Source organism: Dromaius novaehollandiae, chromosome 2 (genome assembly GCF_036370855.1).
Source record: "Dromaius novaehollandiae isolate bDroNov1 chromosome 2, bDroNov1.hap1, whole genome shotgun sequence".
Classification (NCBI taxonomy): domain Eukaryota; kingdom Metazoa; phylum Chordata; class Aves; order Casuariiformes; family Dromaiidae; genus Dromaius; species Dromaius novaehollandiae.
The window spans coordinates 116,075,454-116,095,223 of record NC_088099.1 but is presented as its reverse complement, the minus strand read 5'-3'; the positions used below and the strand labels follow the sequence as shown (position 1 = coordinate 116,095,223).

Genomic DNA, 19,770 nt, shown 5'->3' with positions numbered 1-19,770 from the left:
GAGAGAGGGTCACAGTTCCCTTACTTTCAAGTATACCTAACACTTAGGCGCTTCCCACATTTAATAGCTCTCCCGTGAGTCCCTTGCTGTCCTCTTCCTGTGTCATCAATGGACAGCTGGGAGCCATCTCATCCATAAGGAGCTGAACCGCTCTTTGGAGATGACTTTCTTTCCACTGCCTGTAATCAGGATCCTGCAGCAAACTAACTCACACCTCAGAGTTCGGTGTCTGAGGTGAGACTAGGAGATCCGTAAGGTGGGAAATGTTTTAATTGCCAACAGCACCCAGAGAGAAGATACCCTCCCCGTGAATTGCTGCAAATGGCCAGGTTCTGTCTCTTCCCACTGCCCCCAGCCATGTTCCTCTGTGCCACACAGGCAGCTAGCTGCAAAGGGCTTGGGTTGCAAACGGGAACCTGGCTTCAGATTTATCAAATGCAACCAAATTAATTCCTAGGAAAGCCTAAGTACTGTTACCAAAACCAGTTTAAATTCCATGAGATAGTAAGTTTTGAAAAAGCCAATCCAAAAAGTATATTTATCTGACTGTTTATACAAAGCCCAGAATAATATAAAATTACTTCAATTTCTTCCTTCGTCAGGGAGAGTAAAAGTGGCAGCAATGTCTCACTTAATTAAAAGCAGAGAGAAAACAGAGAGCTCCTTTAGCAATCTGGGGAGATCAGTCTCATAACTATTCAGCCTGGAGTTGTCCTCTGAAGGTCTGCAGGAGGTGAGACTGTAGAGATATTTAGCTGGGAGGCTATGGACTAAGACCCCAATATCATTTCATGCAAAGCAGCAAAAGCTGCTAAGAGGTTTCTAGTCACCACCAATACCAGATGCATTTGCAGCATGAGCAGTCCTCTAGTCCACTACCAAACTCCTAAGCCACCCCTTTCCCTGCAGCTTATCCTTTAAATCATGACCTATCAGTCCCAAAATGGGCCTAAAGACAGCGGTAAATTATCTGAAGTTTTCAAGCGTCTTCAAAATTTTCAAGGATTTATGTAATCCAGAAAGCTTACCAGAAGAAAGGGAAAAATGAGATTAAGTTTAAAACATAAAACAAATTTAACTTCAAGATGAATCACAAAACCAGACTACTTCTTGGTTTTGCCCTTTTCTGACCATTCAGGAAAGCTGTGTCTGATTCAGGAAGTCTTTTCCCTTTTTTCTATCTTTTAAAACCTTTGCTTGTCTTGATTAAATACTTTCAGACTTTCTTATCCCTTCACTCCGCTGAAGGGCTTCCAGCTAAGTCTTTGGAGAAAGTGAAGAATATCAAAAACCTTATGACCAGAAAGTCACCTTTTCTCCTGTGTTTTGGGCTGGAGGAATGATGACAGGAATATTGTGAATTTGACATACCAATTTAAGCATTTCCGTGGATAGGTAAAGGTTCGGTGGAGGGAGTTAAGTTTGATAATTTCAAAAGCTTTTCATGTTTAAAAGTTATTTCTTAAGCCTCCTTTGACTGCATTAACAGCCTGTGGTAAGGAATTGTTTGTACAGTATGTTTCCTAGAGATGGGCCTTCCCCCAGCTGAAGCCCCAATCATCCATAAATTTTGAGATATTATCTATCCCATGGCAGAAAGCTAATTCTGGGCCACTGTTCATACAAAACCAGGTGCATGCTTTTTTCAGCATTCATCTAAGTGTCCCACTGATCTTCTTTCATAGAAAAAAGGGGAAAAGGCTTCCCCATAAATATTTGATTTCTTAATAGCTGTACTTTGGCTCACTTCTCTTTTCCTAGATGGCATTGTGTACTGTGGTTCTGCTCTGGGTGGAGCAGCAATCTCTGTGCAGAGAGAGCTCCTCATTAATTTACATCTGGTCATTTGTAATTTTTTGAGTCATGTTAATGGGTAGTGTCTTACATCCTTTTAGCAGAAAACACATAAATTAGCTCTGACTCTTTTTCTGAGCCACGCACAGGGACTCTCTTGAATTACAGAGCAACTAGTGCTGATTACTCTTTTATTTCTCCTCCTAGGAAATGGATAAAAGGTTTAAGTTCTGACACAAACAGGAAAACACACTAAGAGGATTTATCCTGAAGGCATCTACTCTTTAAATAGTGATGGAGCAGTGTGAGTCTGTTTCCCACAAGGGCCAGAAGCGCCACTGCTCTTTGTTCCTCCAGCCCTTGCATGACTAGAGGCAGAATATCCTATCACAGGCTGTCAGATAGCTCCCAGAATACGCAAGTTCGTGATCGCAGGCTGAGGAAGGACTTACAGCCACTAGGAGCATGAAGAAGTGGGGTTTCAGAAGTACTCTGCCCTGCTTCTTTAAGGATAACACCAAGGCTTGATTCTGCTCCGAGGTAAGACTTACTGAATTTACTAAATCAGTAACTTTTCAGCCTTCCAGAGCCGTTCCCTCCCTCTTGTTTTCTTAAACAAGGAGTGACAGGAGGGGGAGCAAGCTGTCAGAGTTATCACTAGTGGAATTTTCCAGCTTTACAGGGCAGGAAAGGGGGGGTGGGGGCAAAAAATGGTCCACTGTAGGAAAACAATGCAACGCACTGCAAGCGAAAGCAACAGCAGGATGGGCATATGCATGCTTTGTGTTGATTCAAGCTGAAGTGGTATAAAAATACACCTCAAGAATCAAGCATTAGCATGAGCCCATTCAAGGCTTTATTAACAAGGTGTGTGGTTTCCGGAAATACTGTTATCATACAACGTTTTCCTCACTATTTGCTCTGTTTTAAAAATAAATGCCACTGGAGTAACATTTTAAAGGGAGCAGAATCTTTGCTTCAGATTAGGTTAATCAGAGTTTTTTCCATTTTTGCTTTCAATTGCTTTGGCATCAGAATTTCACCTTTTTCAGCTTTTACCTTTTGATGTCATATATATGTTTTTGATATTGATGTGTATTTCAGCCCAGTGACCTGACCGTAGTTTAATTTGCACAAGTAGCGGCTCACACAAACCCAGCTTTAAGGAGGGAAGAAACTTATGAGTCATGTGGTTTCATGCAAGGAATTCCAGATCTGACGGTTTAAGTGATGCATTTATACAGATTGATTACATTCACAAATACATTATCCAAATCCACATTTTCAAATGGTGCTCAGATCTGGCTTAGCTCTGTACACTTGGCACACAGCGATTTACAGGTAGCGCAGGCTCTTTCTAATGGACAATTTCAGACTGAAGGGGCTTACATCTGGTAAGCAGGTAAAAATCCAGGGGCAGTGATAGACTGGTGGTGAACAGCAGTTAAAAATGTTTACCTAACAAAAACTGGAAAAATTTAAGGGAGCTGGAAACCAACACATGCCCTCATCGTTCTGATGAAATCGGAAGCTTCTCTATCTACTCTAAATAAATGAAAATATAAACAATAAACCAGAAAGGCAGCACGCACAGACAGACAGTCTCATCCCTTCTGCTGGAGTTTCAGGAGCTTTCTCTCGCACTGGCTGCCAGCCGTAATGCTGACATCTCTGCACCTCCAGAACAAACACCGAGAGTGTTTGAAGAAGTTCATTTAGCAGCTTCCACTCCAAGGCAGTTTGCACACCCTGCAGTGGCCAACAGAACCTCTCCAGTTCCAAAGTTCCCCTGCAATAAAATATCATGAGCCAGGGTCATGGCCATCAACAGAAATAACACTCCTTGCCTTGCAAAAAACTTTTCAAGGATTTTTTTCTCTTGTTATTCCCTCTGTAGCAGCAGCAGAAGGCCTATGCTTGGGATCAGAGGGAAGTCTCAAATCAGATGCTGCAGAGCAGCCCAACATGATGATCATGATCCAGTATGATGAGTACATGATAGATTTTAGTTGACTTTGATCAGGATGAAAGAGCAAGTACTTTGTTTTTACTATGTCAAAGCATGAAGTCTCACTCAAAGGAAATCCAAGCAGCCAATATCCCTGGAGGTTTGATTCTTACTAGCTAGTTTCTTGATTGATTTGTTTGGAAGAGGGAAGCAGATCAGCAGGATGTAAAATTTCTACAGGGCAGTTATATTCCTAGCACTAATAGATTTTCTTTGTCAAACAGTGTCATTACAAGTCCCAACAGCATTCAATCAAGATGGGAAATAGGGTTCATTGGCATAAATGATTGTCCAAACTGCTTTCTGTGCTTTTGTGACTTCTTTTTCACATGAATAGGAAGAATTCTGAGATATAGCTCATCACTGGTTTTGCTCCTGTTTTCAGGGAAGTCAGACATGTGGACAAGTGACCCTGTCTGGGAATTGAAAAGGCTGTTCTGCCCGGTGGGAACTCCTAGGTGCTAAGACTTTTGCAGGCAGTGCAACTGCAAAGTAATTCCTAATTCAGAAAAGAAATGTAGATCTCTGTAGATAGGTAGAAATTACCTGCTGCTGATGCTCTTTCAAGATAACGGCCAAATTTTGCTGAAAATGAACATAGCAACACTAAACAATATTCTATTTTTTTACTCTTTTAATTACTCTTTACTAGAAAGTCTTAAAATGCATTCTTTTGGAAAACTTAAGGTGGTGAACTATGTATAAGGGAGCATAATGATATAGCAGCCTCTTAATTTGACAGATCTTTCTCCTACCAAATGATTCCAACCATTTTGAATAAAGTCTGTTCCACTTTTATCTTGAATTACACTTCCATTAAGCAACCGATTAATGTTGATCCCCTGGTTCATGCCTTATGAAACATTCCTTTCTATGTGCTATCTAGACTTTCTCACAAAAGCTAATAGGAGATTACTAAAATATTCCTTCTCTTTGTTCTGATCTTTGCTATGTATTCATAGATATATTTATACATGAGTATGAATCCATATATATGTAGAGTAATCTTCCCCTTAGGATATTGTGTGTGTATTTCAGAAAGGAAAAAGAGATTAACAGCACAATACAATACAAACAGACTGACTTTATGGCGGTTTTGCAGAAACCCCTGCCAAGCAAAAGAATAAATAACAGCTGTGTTAATCAAAGGTAAATTTAAAAGATAAGGCTTGAATTTAGGTGGTGAAAATACCAGCACACTGGGCAAGTTTAATGCTCACAGAAAAAGAATAATTCCGAGGACAATGAGCATAATCGTACACAAGTAAATTGGATTCAAATTTTCAAAAGTGCCTTTTTAGACTTAAATGCCTAAGTGCCATTTTCAAAATTGATATTGCACTTAGGAGCATTTGTTCTCCCTATAAGTCAACAGGACTTGCGCTCCTGAATTCAGCAATTGTGTCTGGAAATGGAAGTTAGGTATCTGACCTCCTTAGTCACTTTTGGAAGCATAACCCATAGTCTCTAGGAAGTCCAAAAAAGATACTGGCCCAAGCATCAGCTGCATACCAACCAAGGATACCAACTCAAATGAAGGAACTGGGGTACAAGCACAATTATTCCCTTGCTGTTTTACAAAAAAGCAGTCTAGTGTCTCTGTTTTGGATTAAACATGTGGAGATATGTTAGTCCATTTCAAAATCCTGTGGAAGCATTTTGAATCAATTGTAACTGAGGTAAATATAGCCCTTGACTGGAAATCTTCCAGAATGAGAGAGCTGCCACAGCTCAGCCAAGATGTGTTATATCAAAGGCATGTATAAGCAATTCGGTGTCCTCGTAGGACAGCATTACATCTTCACACCATTCATAAAGTGCCTGCATAGTGAGAGATCTAACATGATCACTAAAAGAGGGATGAACAACCTGTGAATCTTCACCTCCGATCGTGGATCATGGCTCTTATCTAGGCAGGAGTGGGAAGAGGAGCATGTACTCCTGATGACAGAGAGCACAACAGCTTAGTTGTACCCATTTGACATGAGCCTGTGAGCTTTCAGACATGATTTGCTATGTTTGCATAGCAATATTAATTACTTTTTATGGACTATTGAGCCAAGAATATGTACAGGGTTGAAAAAGTTCAGTTAAAATCTTCAGTCAAACTCTGAAGGGCTTACAGAAGATTAGCATTTCTATTACCCATAGTGTACCAGAGTCTTAAACCAGAAACTAGCTCTTGTATTTTTAACCCTCTGCTGTAGCAAAATATCTGTATGATTTTAGAGATATCACTTCACCTTCCTCCGTAATCCTATTTGACAACCTCTCTATGGTCCCAGTTAAATAGTTCTTGCCTGTACAGTTCATTAAATGCTAGTGGGGGTGGTTGGGGTGTTTTAGTAGTGCGTGATTCCTTGATTCTGCTGTCTTCATCCATGACATGTATCTGGGTTCAGACTCTCAACTGTGACTGAGGAGCACTCAACATAGCTGAAGGTCCTCTTTTTGTTATCCCAATGTGAGCTGGTGCAAACACAGAACAGCTTAGAACAAGCCAGAACAAATCAGCAACTGGCAAAATAGCCATGATAAATGCATACCTATAAAACACGGTGTCTGCAATAGGTGGTGTAGTACTTGCTAGAGTGGCTTTGGGCTGTCTGCAGTTTTACTTCCCAGGAGAACATGAACAGGCATTTTGTACCAATGTAAAAATGCTTGAAGCTAAGACAAAATCATCTCTCTGTTTCTTCTGGGTCTTGGATATTTCCCTCCAATGAGAGTGTGTTTTCCTCAGAGATTTCCAGGAGCTACATCTTACTTCTCCAACGTCAATATTAAGACATTTGAACTTGCAAACCCTAAGCACAAGAATCATTCAGCTGACTTCAACAGAGCTACTGGGAGGATTCAGAAGTTTTCGCATCACTCAGAAACTGCAGACAAAGACATCATGTTTTGCAAATATTAGTGTTCCCCATAGCGCCAGGAGCTTCAGGAGCTGCAATCTATTTGCATAGCTAGCTTTGAAATACTTGGCATGCTGTAGCTTTCCTCAGAGTGCTTATGGATGAAATATTTGAGAAAAACCCCTAAAATTTTTCTCCTCCTAAGCAGGAGAAAAAAAAGGTGGTTGAAGGAAACTGGAAAGCTGCTGTACACCATATACCAGTATTCCCATTTAAGAGGTGATTTTTCTTACTCTATTATTTGCCTTTTTTACGGATGTTGTAAAGAAGTGTAATTTGGTTAAATAGCTCCAGCTCTCACTGCAGTCCAAGAAGTGGTTTGGAAGCATCACTGACTCATTTGGCTTCTTACATGTGAAGGTCATTTTATTCATGGGCACATAGTACAAATCATTCAAACCCAATTAGAAAAATACCACTTGAAGTTTAGGGTGTTGCCTTGACAATCCCCATGAAGATGTTCCTGCTGTCTCTGTAGCATAAGCCTCAGCAAGTCTTTAAGGTCACAAAAAATCTTTTATGCCACGTTAATAGGAAGTGGATAGCCAAAGTGTAACAAAATGCCTTGTGTTTTCCTTTCTCTCTTCATTCCTCTGTTGAAGGTGGGAGAATATAATAAAATAAGTTTGATGTTTGTGCTCTATTGTTTCCTCTGCAAAAGGGAATGCCTCTTCTTTGGAGACCTGTGACCTTATGGTTGGTGTTCCTTGGTCATTGTGTTAGTCTCCTTTAAATTTCAGCTTCCATTCTCTCACCACCTTTGGCTCTGCTCTGCTCTCTCTCCTGGTTACATCTCCAATCATCTCATCATCTCCTTTTGTAGTTCTGCTAATGGTACTAGATTCACCCAGCAACTTAAGAGCTTCTTGCAAATATATTTCTGTGGCTACATTATAAACAAAAATTCTCTAGACCAGTCTAGGAATCTACCACCAGCTTTTCTTTTAAATGCAGCTTTTCCTTTATGCATATGCAGTTATGTTTATGCAGTTATTGATGTCCTGAATGGAAGAAGACACCACCAGGTAATAAAGTGTTATTAAACTTTAAAGTGAGTGAAACACCCTAAAATTTTAACCATGAAAAATGTGAGCGAATTAACAATAAACTAGCAAGTTGTGCCTTGTTTTCCTCAAAAAGTTGGTCAAAATCTTATTCTAATGTAGTTTGTTTTTTATAAATTAAGGGTGAAATATTAGCAAAATTTCCATTGGCTTCAGCAGAGCCAGGAGGATTTACCTCTATTAATATGGCCTAGCTGTTTGGGGTTATTTTGGTAATTTATTTTCTAGAATGTACATTATCCTGGCTGCTTTGACTCTAAAATTTTCATAACTCTTTAGAACTGGCACGGAAAGAGAGGCTGGTGCATTACTACTTCTGATAAGGAAACATGACTGTGAAATAACTTTGGCGAAACGTGTGGGAACACACCCATCAGCTGCAATCCCCCCTTGCCCGGCGTGTCTGGCCTCCCTGTGCTGCCCTGTATCCCCTCCATGATGCTCTGCACAGAGATCCCCTGTTAGCTTCCCTCCTTGCACTACATCAACATTAGGCAGAAGGGCGCTCTCACCTAAGCCAGCAGCACTTACTTTCTGGAAAAATGGAAGAGGAATGGGAGACAGGGTTCAGGGAAGAGTGCAGACAGAGGGATAGAAAGGGAGATAGAGACAGAGATGAGGCTTCATGTTGCCTCAAGCCATCCAGAATAAAGTCACAAGCTGTTCTGGACCACTGACCAAGAATAATCAACAGATAACATGCTAAAAATCTATTATTCTGTAGTTTCCATGTTAGCCAATATATAACTGCTTTTCTCCAGGTGAAAGTGGGAGCATAGTGCTTTGAGATAATTCTTCCAGTGACCACATCTACACCACCTTATTAAGCAGTCTTATTAACAAAAGAACACTATCATCTATTCAGAAAATTTGGGATTCTTTCCAAAATAACCCATATAATCTTTACAAATCTGCTTGAGTGGCAAAAATAGAATTATGCTCACATCTCGATTTTTATTTGGCTACAACATTTTCCAGAGGATTTTTCATTCCTTCTCACTGATTCAGTATGCCACAAAGTACAATACACCATGGAAAATACAAGCTGAGGGTTCAGAATTGCCTGACAGCCAACTCAGAGCTGCAGAGAAAAATTTAAATGGTGAGAAGTAAATCTGTTCATGCAATTTTTGTGATTTGTAGTAACTTCAACATTAGCAGTACCACAAAGAAGGATGTTCTGAATTCAAGCATATGGAATAAATTAAGCCAGTGGGGTTGTAACAGTTTATAACTATCTTAGAATCTGATCCAGGATTTTTATAGTGACAATGTCAAGTTGCTCCCCACTCTGTAGAAAGATTTAACAGTATCATCACCACATGAGCATTTTTTCAAGAAAATAGCTTTAAAAGTTCAGTGTGTTGCTTTACCTTACTTCAGTCCAGCACTGGGAATACTATTAAATATAATGTTCAAAATGTTTGCTCATGGATTGCTGTGTAAATGATACAATTCATGACTAAAATGTAAATGAACACATTAGAGATTCAACCTATTCACATTTTGTAGCTCAAACATTGCCTCCCATATAAATTAAAACACATTCAAAGGAAAACCCAATATCTCATCAAAATAAGTACTGCTTGTTTGGTCAGGACCTGAAGCCACTGCTTCATACACAGTGAGTGGAGCTGTGACATTTATTTAATGATAAAAGGGGGTTAATTCTAGGAAGGGAGCAAGTAACAGCTAAAGTTCACTTAAAATTAAGCACAAAGAAAACTTCAAAGACATATTCCATGATTCCTAGTTCCCGATTATTTCAGATGTTCAGTTCATGGGATTATCTCACTCCCTTCATTGATTATGTCAGGACCCTAAAAAGTACACACTTGCAATGTATGTAGTTGCATTAGATGCCCTCAAATAGATAGCATAGTCTAGGTTTTTATGCCATTATATTAACTGAACCAAAAGGCTGGTTTTGTCTCTTAAAGTACTTCAGAGACGGAAAGTCCTGTAAATACTATCACTTTAATGAAAGTCCTATAAATACTATCACTTTAATGATAATAATAGTTGGTAATAATAATAACTGGTTGAAAGGATAGATGCTTTAGAATGAACTAAGATAGAAAATATGTAGATATTCCTGCACAATTACCACATACATACAGGCAACACTAGAAGCTGTACTAAGAGCTATAGAAAGCTTGACCCCTTATGTCTCTTCACTTGTTTTGTGCTTGATGAGTATTTTAATATTTCTCCTTCTTTGGAAAATCTAGTTTGCACTTCTAGAGCCAAAAATATTTTAAAACTGACCAATTTACCTCTGCTGTGGGTTTCACACGGTTTCCTTCTTTGCTTGTTGAATTTTTTAAGCCCCATCTGAGCTCTAGAACCTGCATATTCGCCGTAGTTTTAATTGTGTTATGTTATATTGTAAATAGTGAGTCTGGCTAAGTGTGAGTTGCTGGCAAAGGCTTATCAATTTTATTGAGGGAAGATTCTGGATTAATCCGCACATTACCCTGCTCTTCCTAATCACCTTAATGTTTGCCCTTGCACACAAATGCATACACAGTGGCCTAACGTATACCCATTGGCTCGAGGTGGTGCTCTTCCCAGAGAGCACTTGCAGGGCTAATGCTCACCTTAGAAGTGACACCGCCAGAGCTTCAGGAAGCAGAAGAGGCATATGGCTTTTCCACAGCCTTTTGTGAGAGCTTTCTCTCTACTGCGGCTCATCCCACACTGTCTGTACTCTCTCCGCAGGGACCAAGTGGATGCCGCTGTCGGAGTCAGCCTTTATGCAGTCTCAGAGATTAGACTGGATCTAGTGCATTTATGCCTCTCCCTCTCCTTTTCATTACTGTGGCTCTGCTTCATCTTTCCTTGTTACTCTGGATGGGAGGCTAAATAGCTGCTTGCACCCAGCTGCAGAATGAAATACATCTGCCCCATGCTTACTGTGTGGCTTAGCTGGATAACTCATGCCAATGAAAAATAATCTTACAATAGTATATCCAGGGCTGCCATACATCTGGATTTCAGATTCTGTCCAGGTGGAATTTGAAGTTTTTTTTTTGTTTTTTTTTTTTTTTTTTTTTTTTTTTTTGGGTGGCTCAACTACCTAGCAATGGGTGAGTGCCAGACATTTGGGAGTTTGGGAGATCTCAGTTGCACACGAACAGATTAACAATACGGCGCATGTGCAGTGAGCCCAACAGTTCTAGAGTCCCTGATCTGCTCTGTAGCATATATATAGGGAACAGTTAGACTCACTGGAATGTGGAGTGTCAGACACAAATCATTTGTACCGTACATGCACAATAGATCAAACATTTCCTGGAAGCATGGGATTTCCTAAGCCTGCAGTACGTGGCCTATGTTTCTTCTTGGAAAATCTTGATCTGCCCTAAATATGCTGATTTGTTTCATACGAAATTAATAGGCACAAAGCAAGCACAAGTGGAATAGAAGAATTTGTCACTTATAACAACAAAAATGTGTTGGAATTGTTTAAGTTGTTTAAATTGCCTACTCACAAGCAGCTTTTGCCTGCTGTACACCATATCTAGTTGCTTTTTATCTTGCCCATGGCCATTGAAGCTTACATCTAACATACTCTGTCTCCATTTGCTTGTGTCTTTAAGTCTTCAATATGCAAAACTAGCACATTCTGCTGCTTCTTAATGTATATGAAAAGAATCCTTTTCCAATTCACTTGAAAAAAAATGGTCAACAGAATGTACTCTTGTTACTGCTAATCATTCGGGAATCCCTGCTGCCCTTTAGGAATAGCCTTGTTTTAAGATTGAGGAAGAAATAGAGTCCCTTTCAGATTTTGATAGATGCACTCAAGCCATGCAGTGCATTATCTCTGGTACATTAGGCCAACCCTGAAGTGATGTGATTGCCAGTGTGGAGAGGAGGTCTGGGTCATGTCCCGAAGGTCACCGCTGCCAGCAGGCAATACCTAGAGAGTATATTCCTTGCACTCTCCAAGCTCAAAGATCTGATTGTGAGAGCCCTCACACTGGAAGCTCTCAAACAGAGAGACATTCTTCTACGGTCTCCACCACTCAGCCATGGAGCAGTCACAATGTGGCCCTTGTTATAAATGTAGGATTTCCATGCCAGTTATGAAAAAAGTTGTGTAAGAGAGAACTAAAGAACCCAAGGTGAAATGCATTTTTAAATGGTGGCATATAACATTAGCATGCAAACTTTACTGTCAAATCTTACTAACTCTCATTAGTACCTTGACGAATTGCAGATGATTTATGAATAAGTAAATAAGACTCTTCTAAGTCTTACAAATTTTTGTCTTTTAAGTCTTTTATGTAAGACTCATTAAAGGACATTAAAAATGTCCTTTTGGTCCAAAAAGAGTTTGTGGAGAAAAATCTGTAGATATAAAATTAATAAATAACAGAAATATATTTTGTGGAATGTTCTACAGAATACCAGGACATATGAAGTACTGAATTCCTGTGTTTCCAAGTCTAGCTGATACAGCAATATGATAACTCAGCGTATTCTTAAACCCAGATTTTTAACAAAGAGCAATGAGACTAACATGATGTTGGAGTTCTGCAAGGCAACAGGAAGAGGATATTATTAATGAAATGAAATTCCATTTTGCCTCTCACTCGAATATTCTGTTATGAGGGAGGCTGGGTGACACCTCCATGAGGCCAATGAGCATGACAGGTTAAATATTTGCTATGCTAGATGTTAGCACAAGAAAGGTGAAACTTAAGGATCCCCTGCCTACAGCTTGTTTAGCAGCTGCAAGGTAATCAGAAACAGAGCTCTGCAGATGGAGCTAGGGGCATACTGTCTAAGATATATGCCCCTTTGTGAGCAGAAGCAACCAAGCACAGAGAGAAGGAAGCAAGCAGATAGCAAACACAATGTTAGAAATGGGTCTCCAGGAAGGAACTAAGAGACAAGAGATTTGGGGAAGAGCGCTGGCCATAAACAAGCTACAAACTGTGCACAAAGGTATTGCTTCCAATTGCTAGAGTTTTCCTTTGCCTGAAATTTCATACACATTTAAAAAAAGAGAGAGAAAGATAAACATTGTTTCATGACTGGTTCCATTTCAGAATGGAAAAATACTTAGTTCATAACTAACAGAAAGAAATTCAGTTTCCTGTTCAATGCAAGTTAGCACCCCCCTTTTTTACATTTGAGGAGAGTTGAGCAGAGGGAGGGCAATTATTTGGGGGGGGGAGTTGGTTAATTGCCATTATCCATTGAAGAACAGAAAGATCTGGGGAGAGGATGCAACATTGTACTCGGCCACTCCTGTGTTATTGCGGTGCTACTGACTTCATTGGATAAAGGAGCTTTGCAGATACAATGATTACAATATGAAAAGGCAAATCTCAGTTAGTCTTAAAGTGACCGTGAGAGTTTGCCTCCTTCATCTTCCCCATTTCTATAAACATGACTGATTGTGGTGAAGCAGGTTCAGGACCTGCTGAATGCAATGAAATGTAATGATCCACAAAAATGAGGTGTTCTGTCTCTGTATAAACAGGGATTAAATGTTATTTTTAACTACAAGGTGGCTTTATTGCTCTCTGTCTCTTTTACAGATTTTTTTACCAGCCATTACTTAATTAAACTGAAAACACAAGCATGTCTTTATCGTTAGTCAGCCTGTGAGCAATCATTAGGTGTCACCGATCCAGGTCTTTGTGTGGTTTGACTAATCTTTGCTTCGAGGATAGGACAAGAATTTCTTATTGGAGTGACATGGCTATCCAAAATCAATGTGTGCTATCAGATTCTGAACAGCACGCTACTGTGCTACGTACGGGACATAAAATATAGGTTCAGTAGACCTGATTTGCTATTGCCTTTCATTGGTGTTATAAACAGACCAGTGCAAAACTGAAGTCACACAGAGTTGATCAGCCCCCTTGTGTCCCTTGCAAATAACCTGCTCCTTTGCAACAACCTTTCCATGGAAAGCTTTCTACATGACATCTTCACATTTCTCTTTACTGGCCCTCTTTAATCCTTTCTTCTGTGACCAATGTCCAGTAATAGTGGGGCGCTCAGATAAAATTGGCCATTGTAGCATGCTTTTTCCTTCTTTCTTTTTCTTTCATTTTTCAAGAGTTTGTTTTTATGTGTGTGTGGCCTTTTGGTATTTTTGTCTTTTTAATTCCGCCCTGAAAACAATTTCGGTTCCTTCAGTGGAGTCACAGTAATTTTTGTTTGGTGTTTTAAGATCCATATTTCTCTCCCAGCGTTTTCCATCTAGGAAGCCAGGTTCTGAGATCCTTCCTCTCTTTAATTTTAGCAAGTCTTTCAGATTAGCTCACCACTGCCAGTGTGGGTGAGAGAGTGAAAGAAATGGAGCATGAGCTTCATGATTGCTACTGATCTAACAAAACTTCTTTTCAAATTTTCTTTAAGAACAACAAAACCAGTTTAGTATAAACATTTGATCCTTGTAAACTTCTCTTCAGACAGTGAGGAAAAGGTCAAACAAACCAGAAAGCCTTGAGGGTGAAAAAGATATCGGGAATGTGGGTTTTCTGCTAGGAGAGTTCCCAGGTAACAGGCAGCCTAGGCTCCTTGAGCTGTTTCTGAGAAAGGCAGACAGCTTGCTGAGTCAGTGCTCATTCCGTGTCCTTCAAGAATGAATTAAAAGTAGTGAAGAATATGCTTTGCTTCCTCAGTGGGATTTTTTTTTCCTGAAACTGTTTTGAGCAACTTTGGCTGGAGGAAATGGAGACAACTGCCATTACCACATAAGAGCAGGACTGCTTCCTCCAGGACAAAAAGCTCCAGGTATATGGGTCAAAATGGCAGCTGGAAGTGCTTTGAAACATGTGAGCTTTTAATAGCAAGGCTTGGAATAACTGGAGACAGTTTGTACCAGACCACCTGGAAGCAAGCTTCAGTTGTTTACCAATAAGGATAAAGTATCTCTGTCTAACCTTTCTCATTACAGGAATTTTACACAGCTTGCTTTAATCTGGGCTAAGATAACAAGTCTCAGATAAGCAGTTCTCAGGAGACTTTGTTCAGCTGATTTTCCAAATATGCTCCGTACTTTTAATATTGTTGTAAATGCATGTTAAGTACCCAGTAAACTTAGACGTATTTGGTAAAGCTGGTTGTCACAGCAGTTGTTGCCGTGCTACGTGGTCTGTTTTGCATTTAGCTTTTTGGTACGGTAATATTACAAAATAACATACTCACTGTGAGGGAAAAAGAACTACCCACCAAGCCTCTTTCTTCCTAATATGGTGAAATAAAAAGCCTTGGTCTGAGTTAGCTGAAGTGCTGATGGAGTCAAAGCCCAAGGATCAGTCTGGTGGTACTTGGAGAGCGCAAGGGTCACGGCCGAGATTCGCGCTGGGAGGGCAGGAAATGTTTAAATTCCCTGACCATGACTAAATGGTTGGAGCCAGCTATGCTATCAGGGAAAAAGCCCTCTTCTCCTCCCAGCATAGATGTGATTCCAGAATGGCCAGAGCATTTATTCCTGTGATTGCTGCTATGGGAATTGTGAGTTGTGTTGTATATCAGATGTAAGGGCTTATTTTTAGCAAAGGTTTATAATAAGCAGCAATATAATTACTAAATGGGCAGGCAGTTTAGCAGCATGGGGGCCTTGGGCAGAGCCCCAGGCTAAAGAGAAAGCCAGGGAAGAGACGGGCAGCTGGTTGGAAAGAGAGCACCCGTTTTACCTCCTGCACCAGAATTTACACGACTCCCATCTGCTCATACAGAACCTGATGAAAAGCGGCCCCAAATGCCGCTAGAGTGCCAGGAAGTTTTGCCTTTTTCCTTATTTATATTCACTATCACCTTTTAAACAAAAGAGCACAGTTTTTCATAGCAGTGAGCAACTGGCTGGCAAGAGCTGTTTCCCGCATCAACCACCAGGCTGAAGGCATGGAGTTTTTCTGGCTGGTTCTGAGGTGTTCTGTTTTACTAGCTAAAACTTCTGCTTGGGGCCACAATATTATCTCCTGATATTTAAATGCTGCAAGACTTGCACTTTTGTTTCCTTGCTGAGGCTGATGCAGTGCAGAGAGAGAGAGGTGAATCCAGAAAAAAGAGGCACCACAATTTCCAGATACATTATTCCCCCAGTTAAGATTTTTCAGGTATCTGAGTCATCTGAGACTTTGCAAAATGAAGCCAACTGGAAAGTTCTCAACTCCCCAGTGGGAAAGCTACATGCAAAGCACTCAAATAGCTTTAACCACATTTGTGTCATGAATTCTTGCATTTGTTGACTGTGGATTGTCCTAATTAAAACAATAACAGTTTCAGTGCTCTGTTCAAAGGCAAACACTCGTCATCTATGAGAAAAAAAGATGGAAACACCAAATATAGCATTTCTCTTCCTGGAGGATATTTGTCTCCATAGCAGAGTGGTCCATTTTCTTCTGCTGAATTATTTTCATCCATCTGAAAGCTGTGATTCTCAACATCTGGCTAATAGCAAATGGGCAAGTGCATTGTCTATATTACATGTTCCTGTGTTTGAAAAGAGGCAAAGGCCAGGAGCTCAGCCTTGCTTTTTTAAGCACTGATAACGACCACAGCTGGAATTTGTTGTGCTCCATTGTTTCCACCCCAGCTCCCTAACCTTGAGCTCCAAACTAATTCAGAACTAATTGCCTTAGACCACCCAAATGATGTGAAAAAGCTCCAGTAATCTCAGGGAAGCAGCCAGCCCTGGGGTAAGGAGTGGGAAGGTATCTTTAACAGTGCAAAAGGGGAAAAGTACATCCATTCTGCTTTATTAAATAGTATATTGTTTGTACATCCATTCTGAAAACTTTGACAAGAAGGGAAATGCTGAAAGGAAGTATCTTTTTTCTTTAATGGAGTAAAAGTGATGTCTGTGGTTTTAAACAAAGGGCTGTTGGCAGGATGATGCCATAAAGAAAAGGAAGAGAAAGGGAAACTGCATTTGAATTAATTCAGATAAGTTAAGGCCAGAAGACCTTATGACAGAATTTTCCATTACTTCCTGTAGTCTAGCTCTCTGCCATAATTACGTTACCTCCTGACTCTTTTGTGCAAATATTGTGGTTGTTATTACTGTTTACTGTAATTACACTTACAAAAGTTGTTTACAGTATCACAATCACATAATAATGTGAAAGAACAAAGTTAGACAAGACATTTGTGGTGGATATTTTATAAAATTTTGTATAAATAACTATCTTTAACTGGAAGAGTTTACAGTGGGAGTAGTCAAGAACAAAAGAACAATGACCTGATTCCTTGGTTTACTAAAAAATATTTTAAAAAAATTAAGGGAAGGAATCACTGTGCTGAATTGTACCTTGAAATTTGATTTTTTGTGAATCATAATTTTTTTTAAAGGCAGAGATCAAAATATTTTGTCTAGCCTAAAACAGAGTATTTTATTTCATACACAAATTTTTGCTAAGCTTTAGTGTAATTTAAGAAACAAGATGAGTAAAAGGTAGTTATTCTTCTGAATTAAACTATTCCAAGTTTTTAATTCTTTTCTTTATAATACACACAATCAGTGAAGTCAAGATGAATTTGTAAAATATTTCAGTGGTCCCAAGTCTGAATTTTCTCCCCAAAGAAGTTTTCAATGAAACATTTCAGCCAGTAAGCAAAACTTACTTAGAAAGAGAAATTGAGGCACAAAGAGATTGAAATGCTTTTTCAATGCCTCATTATACAGCTAACACTGCTAGCAATAGAAATTGCATCTCCCGAGTCCCCCACTAGGGTATAAACCATTAAAGATCAATAAAGAGATGAATTATTAAATGCAAAATCAATGTACAACCATAACTGCTATGAGCAGAGATAATTAAGACCAACAGAATTGTGCACTTCCCTTCCAGCATCTTGTTCCTGACTCTCTGGTACAGTCTTACTTGAGCCCCATTTGCATGGCTTGGCTGCATACTACAAGCTAGCACACTGGAAAAAAACCATATTTTTATTTTCCATCTTTTCAGAAAATCTCTCTCTCGCTGCCGAAGGATTAACAGGATGCTTTCCAATGAGCCTACACCTCCTCCTGCGTTCAGTCGTTCCAACTCACAGGTGTCCATGGACAGCACCTCCATGGAGGACTTCTGGTGCGAAGTGGAGAGCATTAAGGAGAGCAGTGAAGACGGGCCTGAAGAACCAACACTCTTGGAGTTCAAACCTGCGGATGGTAAGCACATGAACACTGTTTTTCCGTCACATTTTGGCTTTGCCTTGTCTCTTTAGTGATGCCCTGATTGCCTTCCTCCCATCACCAAGAATGAACATGATTAAAACATTAAGCCAGAAGGTGTGAAATGTTTTTTAAACCTCCCTTAAAGTCACTTGGGTGATAACTTTAAGCCCATATAGCTGTAATACTGTTTTAAATCATGAAAGTACCAGGCTGGGTCTATGGTCATTGTCGCTCCACTTCTGAAAATTACAGTCAATGTACTATAGGTTACTGTAGAAAAACAGTAATTCAGTCGAGTTTATGCCCTGGGATTAGTAACATGACTTCTGAAGTAAGACTTTCTGCACTGATTTTATCTGTGCTTCAGGAGGGCAGATAAGGTGTATCTCAGAAAAGAGAGGAACTAAATGAAAACTTTGTCCCCAGCATTAAATAAACCAGACTGAGATATATGTAAGGGACCAAAAAGTTCAATTAGTTTACTGGAATTTTCCACTTCCTTGCTTTTCTAGGATATAAAGCAGAAGTCGTGGAAGTCTTGAAGCAGTTTTTAGCTAGATATCGTTCAGCCCTATCAGAAATTTGATAACTGCCTGTTTATCTGAGATTGCCCAATTTAGGTGTAGTTCAAGGAGAGACAGAGTCTGAATTTATGGATGTCCACATCATTCAGCCTCCTCACTCTTCAAAATCCATTCATCACATACACAAGTTATGATGAAGATACTACTACTTCATTATGTTACCTTAATATTTTCCCCTTTCCTTTTTTGTAATGTATTTGGAAAAACATGTAATAACCTGCACTAGCTTGTGGCTTTGTGTTGGGTGATATGATAACATCTAGAACAGCAGTTCTCAAAATTTTTTCCTGTTATGACCCCACTTAAAGACTCATTATGTTGTGCAACAAAAAATACCAGGTCTCTCTACACAATGAAGCAGAATTTCTTTTGGGGTCATGACCCACCGATAACTGCTGCAGCCCTCCTTGGGATCCTGACCGCTAGCCTAGGAACAACTGATCTAGGGACAGATTTTGAAAAAATGATGTTTTCTTTCTATGCAATTATTAATGTGAGTGATGATGTACGTTTCTTACCTTTACACGCAATGGGATGTTATTAATTCTGCTACCAGGAAAAGGGTGAAAAAGGAGAAAGGTTGTTTTATTTAGCAACTAAATATGTAATCAGTCATGGTAGGTATCTCCCGTCTGGCTCCAACCACATACTGGTTTCACAGGGAATACCACTCACTAGTTCCTAGTAAGGACCCTGTTGTGAGCGAAAGGAGAAGACCTCAGTTCACCAGAAATCTGTCTTCTCAGAGGACTATGTTCTGGCAGCTTACATCCAGCATGTACTACTTTGTGCTGGCCTGCAGTCTCAGAAAAAAGAGAGATCAAACTTGTAAATTGAAACTTTACGACTACTGTTATGGGAAAAGCAATCTGTCTCGATCAGCTTGACCCTCTTGGTAAAATTCCTTTCTGACTGTACTCTCTAGCTTGGAAATCCCAGAAAGGCGAAACTGTTAACCCCACATGGGGTCTCCTTCATACAGTTCTCAGTGTGAACTGGGACGTCCCTGACTTGTCACCACAGTCAGTGGGACATCACAGATCTATAAGCCAGGTAAGTTACCAATCAGGCAATACAGGGGCAAATTTTCCCTATTCGCAGAGGCTTCTCAGTCACACTCATGACTTCCGACCCAGATCTTCACAGCTGTGCAAACCATGCTTGCAGTCCCAGGTTATTCTTTGTCTGATTGCACCTCATTACATTACATTGATTTTTTCTTCTCTGACTTGAATTAAAAATGAGACTGTAAGGT

General features: G+C 39.8%; 1 protein-coding gene across 5 annotated transcripts in view; it reads left to right on the top strand.

The window, feature by feature from the left end:
* The window catches only part of ARHGAP28 (Rho GTPase activating protein 28), a 77,389-nt gene that overhangs the window by 24,235 nt on the left and 33,384 nt on the right, over positions 1-19,770 (top strand). For 4 of the 5 annotated variants that reach the window (XM_064507241.1, XM_026105554.2, XM_026105555.2 and 1 more), the window contains one exon: positions 17,723-17,925. In XM_064507241.1, coding sequence (XP_064363311.1) covers positions 17,723-17,925 — 203 coding nt within the window. Of the gene's footprint in view, positions 1-2,001; positions 2,335-17,722; positions 17,926-19,770 lie in introns of all 5 variants that reach the window. The other variant, XM_064507242.1, reaches the window with a different exon arrangement.